The sequence below is a fragment of the Drosophila bipectinata genome, chromosome 2L, assembly GCF_030179905.1.
Source record: "Drosophila bipectinata strain 14024-0381.07 chromosome 2L, DbipHiC1v2, whole genome shotgun sequence".
Classification (NCBI taxonomy): domain Eukaryota; kingdom Metazoa; phylum Arthropoda; class Insecta; order Diptera; family Drosophilidae; genus Drosophila; species Drosophila bipectinata.
Genome location: NC_091736.1, coordinates 21,627,962 through 21,634,886, shown reverse-complemented (window position 1 = coordinate 21,634,886; position 6,925 = coordinate 21,627,962). Strand labels below are relative to the sequence as shown.

The 6,925-nt window shown below is 39.2% G+C and overlaps 1 protein-coding gene and 1 long non-coding RNA gene across 3 annotated transcripts; both read left to right on the top strand.

Annotated features, from left to right (window-relative positions):
* Nucleotides 1–173: 173 nt before the first annotated feature.
* On the top strand, nucleotides 174–640 carry LOC122322230 (uncharacterized). The gene is made up of 3 exons (XR_006246472.2): nucleotides 174–290; nucleotides 345–516; nucleotides 577–640. It is a non-coding gene; the product is annotated as an uncharacterized lncRNA (long non-coding RNA).
* Nucleotides 641–2,437: 1,797 nt separating this feature from the next.
* LOC108127092 (WD repeat-containing protein 82) lies at nucleotides 2,438–4,533 on the top strand. 2 transcript variants are annotated; one of them, XM_070277637.1, is made up of 3 exons: nucleotides 2,438–2,862; nucleotides 2,939–3,356; nucleotides 3,422–4,533. In XM_070277637.1, exons 2-3 carry the CDS (start codon nucleotides 3,102–3,104, stop codon nucleotides 4,418–4,420), a joined length of 1,254 nt encoding a protein of 417 aa, XP_070133738.1. In that variant the 5' UTR covers nucleotides 2,438–2,862; nucleotides 2,939–3,101; the 3' UTR covers nucleotides 4,421–4,533. The 2 variants fall into 2 exon arrangements, with proteins under 2 accessions (XP_070133738.1, XP_017099419.2); XM_017243930.3 differs by lacking the exon at nucleotides 2,438–2,862 and having other exon boundaries at nucleotides 2,932–3,356.
* Nucleotides 4,534–6,925: the final 2,392 nt, after the last annotated feature.

Genomic DNA, 6,925 nt, shown 5'->3' with positions numbered 1-6,925 from the left:
ACTATCTCTAAGATGTTGACATTACAAGTTTATTAAAAAGTTTATTTAAAAAGTGCTAATTGATTCCTTGCTGAAAAAGATAAACTGAGAACCCTTTTCTTTTTTTTCGCTGGTAAGTTACTAAAAACGTTACTAATTTCATAAGCAATTTAATTTAATTACTAATTAAATTAATCTAGAGCTAATTGTGGAAAGACATGATAGATCTTAACATCGGAAAAAAGCCAGAAGGTCTGCTGCATATGGCAAAATTTATCATTTGAAGGCTAAGGAGAAAAAGTTATCAACTGGTAAATTACGCCCCACTTCAAAGGTTAAAAATAATTTCCCAAATACATTTTCAGGTAATATGGCTGATGTTCAATAGTGAAGAGGTGAAGCTTAGCCTTGCAAACGCAAAATTTGATCTTACTTTTGAGTGGCGCAAAAGTTTCTTTTTCTAGGACGATACAAGTGTAGCTACACTTAGCTTAGGAGGAATTGCCCATTCTTAAGCAGAATTGTGAAGACAAATTGGTAATATTTTTTATACATTAATTTTGTTTTATTTAATGCATTTATTGAATAAATTCTTAGATTGTGGCAATTTTTTCTCTCATTTCGTTAAAAGGAAGTCCAGAGTTTTAAAACATTCCCTCAACAAAGCGAAGGTAAAAAGGCAATAATTACACTACCTTAAAAGATGTTTTAAAACATTCACAATTAAATAGTATATTAATATATTTATATCGCAATATTAATTGACGTTATTTTCCACAGATAAAAAGGACGCACATGATTCACGCTATTCTAGTCCCCACCAAAAGGGGAAAACATGAGGCTACTGGAATTTTAAAAGTCAAGTATACAATTCAAGATTCGAGGGTCAAATTTATTATATACCATAAATAAAATGTTCTGTGAAAGTAAGAACTGAAGAGAGCTATCAAAGAAAACAAATGTAAATGTAAAAATAATGTAAAAATATGTAAATGTATGATGTAATATGTAATGTAAAATGTAGAAATAAAATTTCTAGAATTTAGAAAAGGTCACCTTTAATTTAAGGAATATTTGTATATATTGTAGAAAGGGTTATCTTAATTTTAGGGCGCCTTGCCCTGGGGCTTAGAAAAAATCGCCATAAAATCAAGACATTTTTTCCTTAGTTTTAGAAAAGTACTTTCTAAAACCTAGAAAAACAAACCCTAAATTTAAGAAATTTTTTTCTATTTTTTAGAAATTTTTTTCTTATTTTTAGGGAAATTGGCCTTAGATTTTAGAAAGGAAACGCCATTAATTTTAGAAAAATGTACCCTAAATTTAAGAAATTTTTTTCTATTTTTTAGAAATTTTTTTCTTATTTTTAGGGCAATTTTCCTTATATTTTAGAAAGGAAATGCCATTAATTTTAGAAAAATTTACCCTAAATTTTATGGTGCGGTGCCGTTGAAGACAAAAATAGGGCGAATTTCTAAATCTTAGGGTTAATTTTTTTTTGAGTGTAGGATATAGTCGGATCCTATAGATCCTTACGAAATTCCTTACGATCCTTACATGTCGTATTATTTGAAAAGTAAAATTTGAACTCTCTCACTCTAAAACAGTGATCGGCACCCCAATACATTGATATGATTTTACCGCATTAGTGTTAGTAACGAATAGCAGAAAGTAGGCTGTGAGCATGACGTTTCACACATTTGTACTGTGTGTGTGTGGCAGAGCTCGGGCAGAGAAATTTCCTATGCCCCCGAGATAGGGCCGTGCCGACCTCTGCTCTAAAAACACCGAAGTTATACCAATTCCGATCAATCAGTTATATGGCATTTATAGGATATAGTCGTGTAAAGTTTCAAGTCGATAGCTTTAAAACTGAGAGACTAGTTTGCGTAGAAACAGACAGACGGACAGACGGACATTCTCATATCAATTCAGGAGGTGATCCTGATCAAGAATATATATACTTTATAGGGTCGGAGATGTCTCCTTCACTGCGTTGCACACTTTTGACCAAAATTATAATACCCTCTGCAAGGGTATAAAAATCGAGAAATTTGGACATTTATTTTTCGGTCCTGGTTGACCATCCGCCGGAATAGCCGATATACTTTATAGGGTCGGAGATGTCTTCTTCACTGCTCCTTCATTTTGAAACAAACTTGAACTGCGTGGGATTGTAGGAGTCTTCATGCCAAGTCCTATAGCTCTATCTCTTATAAACGGACAGGCATACATGGCCATATCGACTCGACTGTTGAAGCTAAAATTCTACGGGTACCGGGTATACAAATTGGAAATTGTCGGCCTGTTTTATTTCCTGTCACAAATATTTAATAACTTATCTTTGCAATTTGAGTGTCGTTTCGATGTGTTAGTTGAAATTTTTTATAATTTACAGGTATTGAATTCATCAATTTTAAATTTTAAGCTCAAATATCTTTTTTCTTGAAAAATACTGAATTTTGGCTATTTCCTTTTCGGGATGGGGAACTCAGCGCCATTATTGCTGCCAAAAATGTTTGCACACTTGACGGATGCCGCAGAGGCTCTTGGTCCCTTCGAGCAGCAACATTTGTTCGCGATTTGCAGCGCGAGGATGAGTAGGAGAGCGGGGATTTCACTGCACTAATGACGCAAATCGGCCTAAATAACAAGTTTCTGGCATTTGGTCAACAAGTTGGAGCTAGCTCAGCAGTCTAGGTTTTTGTGCAGTCCCACCCCCTTAATGAGACGCAATGAGGAGTAACCACTGGATCTGAGACTTGGACGCGAAATGGAAATTAAAATGCACTCCCAGCTGTGGCAGATGCTGGACGTTGCCAGGCGGTTGAGTATTTAATTTAATTGAGTAAACCTAGACAAAAATTCAAGTCAAATGAAGTGGTATGATTCTATCTAAGGCTTGTACCAAATATTTAATTTCGTTTTTTGTTTTGAAATTTAAATACATCTACATTAGAACAAAACCTTACGGCGGGCAATGAAATTCGAAATATGGAACAGGAATGACGCCAACAGGAGTGCTGATGAGTGTGAAGCGAGAGCAGAACGTAGGAGCCTTGCCTTCCAACGTCATATTCAATTGCAATAACTAACTACGAAAATAGTTAGAATAATTCGAAATGTCGATGAGGCTAAACGACGAAGCCATGCGGCAGTTTCGGGTGGGCGGTCTCTTCAAGGACTCGGAGGACCTCAAGCTCAGCCTGGACTTCTCGTTTGACGGCAAGCGCCTGCTCGTGTGCGACCACTCCGTTCTCTCTATTATCAATACCACTTGCCAGGTCGTTCTCAGCCAGGTAAACATGCACCGCTACCGTCCTGATGTCGCCTGCTTCACGCATCGGGATTCCCGTATTCTGCACTCCACCTCCAAGGTATAGCAACATCTTGAGTCTTGCATATTCCTTTAAAAAAAGTTACCTCCTGCTGTCCTTGATAGAATAACTTTTCCATTCGCTACTTGGACCTGAAAACCCATGGATGTATTTGCCGATTTCGTGGGCACAAAAAAAATATTCGGTCCCTGGCCACCCAGCCCGAACATGCGAATATGTTCCTCAGCTCCGGAGAGGATGACCAGGTGTACGTGTGGGACCTCCGATCCTCGAAGCACACCTTCCACTTTACAAAGCTGCACAGGCCGCTGTGTGCCTTCAGCCCAACGGGCTCCCTACTAGCCACTACGGACTCCAATCAGCTCTTCATCTACGACGTAAGGAAGTTGGGTAAGATCCCGTGCTCGACCTACTGTTACTCTGCCAAGGACAAGGCCGCTTGGACTCAACTGCAGTTTTCGCCGGACGGAAAGACACTTCTAATTTCTACGGATAACTCCTGGTGCTTCAGTGTGAGTGCCTTCGATGGATCCTTTCAGCAGTCCTTCACAGGATACTCGAACGAACAGCGACTGCCGCTGGAAGCGACATATTCGCCAGACTCACAGTTCATCCTTTCCGGTGCGGATGCCGGGAGGATCCACGTTTGGCGGGCTGCCGATGGCAAACCCGTGGCAGTGCTCGAGGGAAACAATGTTGGACCTGTGAAGTGCCTCAGATTCAATCCGCGAGCCACAATGTTTGTTAGCAGCGACGTCCTTGTGGCCTTCTGGATGCCCATGGCGAATGGGACCTACGATTGGGTCGAACCTTTGGAGTCATCGCCACCGAATGTCAGCAAAGGCGAAAAAAAAGACGAGCCAGAGGATGGTGGTAAACATGAGTTAGCAGCGGGGGGACAGGATCCTCCAAAAGACGACCATCCGGTTCCCAAAGCTATAGCCTTGCCTGCCCCACTAATAGACTGGGAGAAGCTTAGGAGGAAGTACAGCTCCAGTAATTGGCGTGATGCGAAAAGGGTTTGCAATGAGGAGCCACTGGCTGTTGTAGTAGAAAAGAAGGCTGGTCCTGAGCTGGAGGAGGGCGAGATTCGAGAAGTGTAGTGTAGCATCGTACTGTTTTTGTATCCCATTCCAACTTGTATTACTCACAAGAATCTGAGAAGCCATTTCGATTATTAAAATAGAAAAAAATAAATATGCTTGAGCGTCACCAATCTACAGGCTCTTGACCAGAAAGTTGGCAAACTCATTCATCCATTTACTCGGCTGGAGACGAAACGCAACTTTTCCGGACAGTCCTTATGCTGTCGAGACAAAAATTGTTGAGTTTTGCCAGCAAATTGCACAGCTGGCTGCATTCGACTCAGAGAAAGGAGGTGGGTCCCGGTCGGTGGGCTGCTGGTGGCTGGCTGCTGGAACTTCTGGCCAAGTTTCTGCACGTGTATGTACTCATGCAGCTCTGACAAGCATTTCATTTAGTTTCTGTGGCCATAAAAGAATTCCCTCCCTTTTAATATTAATGAAATCTTTTGCCGAAAAGCCCCAAAAAGAACACACAAATTGCTGTTGAACTTTTCCATGTTGTAACTCTAATTGAATGTGTGGATGGGTTCTCAGCTTCAGCAACTTTCCGTGGGCGATATGAAGTTTCGAATGTGCCGCAAGTTATCTTAAAAGCCAAAATCCCAGAAATAAAGTCAGAATTAATGCCCTAGGTCATTTGCGTACAAAAAAACTGAGCTTCTGTTTGTTTTGATTTGACTTACATGAGTTTCATAACCTTGATCATTTTTCCTGCTACCAACATCTTTTATTTCAATATACAGATTTAGGTCTGTATTTTATTTCAATATAAATATAGAATATGGTATATAAACATTTTTTGCAACTTGAAGAAGTGAATTTTTTATACCCTTGCAGAGGGTATTATAATTTTGGTCAAAAGTGTGCAACGCAGTGAAGGAGACATCTCCGATCCTATAAAGTACTTGATCAGGATCAGCTCCTGAGTTTATATAAGCATGTCCGTCTGTCTATCTGTTTTTAAGCGATCTAGTCTCTCAGTTCTAAGGCTATCGACATAAAACTTTGTACACACCCTTTTTTCCTTTGCACGCAGTATATAAGTCGGAATCGACCGACTAATTAGAAAAGCCATAACTTTGGTGTGTTTAAAGTTAAAGCGTTAACGACATAACAAATTTCATAAGGATCGGCCGACTATGGCAGCTATAGCATGCCAAATAACTGAACTATCGAAAATGATCCAACTTTCGTGTTTTTGAAGATAGAAAGTTGGACCTTCCTACAAATTTTACTTTTGGTTAATTGTTTATTTATTTATTTTTTTATATTTTATTTATATTTTATATATTATTATTTTTATTTATATTTACATATATTTAAAAATTTTAAAGATATTTCTTAATTTTTTTAAGTATCTATTTAAGTAATTAGTAGTAGTTTAAGTAGCTGGCACAAAAAAATAAGTATCTATTTAAGTAGTTAGTAGTAGTTTAAAGAGCTGGCACAAAAAAAATTTAGTCAGAGTTTAATAATGGTTCTAATTCGTGAATACTTCTAAAAAAATTATAACCAAACCATTAAGCTTTAAAAAAAAAGTGTTACCTTATTAATAATACGTAATTTAACATTTAAAACACCTGAAATTAAGCTCCATTTAAAGAGTTGTTTATCACAAATGCCAAAACCTTTAATGTTTGATGAAAGTTGGGCTGCAAGTGTGCAACTGCTAGACACTCGAAAAGTCAACAAACTAACTAAATACACTCCGGTTGAAGTAGTTTTGGGTGTTGCCCATTGGGTGGGGAGCTGAAACAACAAGAACAATAGGAACAGCGGCCGAGGGCTCCTCATTATGCTAATTAAGTATAAAAGTTGAGAAGTGAAACTAAGCAAACATAAATTAACGCATGCGACAAATGTGCAAAGAGAGAGAGAGACTGCGAGAGAGAGTGCGGGCGGAAGCGGAAGTCGGCGTGTCGCCATTTTGATTTGCATGGACATTGCCATTAGCGCGGCAAAGAGTCCCTAACGAGCATCCTTCCAAGCGCATAAATGGCTTTCTCATCTCGTCAGAGCGCAAAAGGAGAAATTAATTAAAAAGGTGGGCACGGAATATAAAAAGAAACGAGCCAGGCGCGTGACTGAATTGTAAAACAAATCACAAATGGTCCTCTTTGGTCCTACACATAGTCGCTTGTTGTTTCCACCTCTCCTCCTCTCTTAAGGACCCTCTCCCGATTCTACTCCCGTTTTCATTGCCACGCACCACAAGTTTCTTTCCCCGGCAGGCCTCTGTCCAATGACGCAAGAATATTTAATGCGTTCGGTAATAAAAGCGGATTTCGTTGGCCCAACACTAATCTTGTTTGGGGCAACCCAATTCGGACGGGCAGGGTGAGCCGTGAGCTTTTCCCTTCTCTTCCCAGCCTTTTGTGGGCTAAATACAAATTCGGCTGTTTTTTTTAGTTCGAGGAAAACTTATTCAACAATTTTATGAATTCCAAGTGGCCATAAGTTGCATGCATCGACTATCGGGGCACATCAAGTTGGTTAACACGTAAACAAAAAGGTAGCTCATTT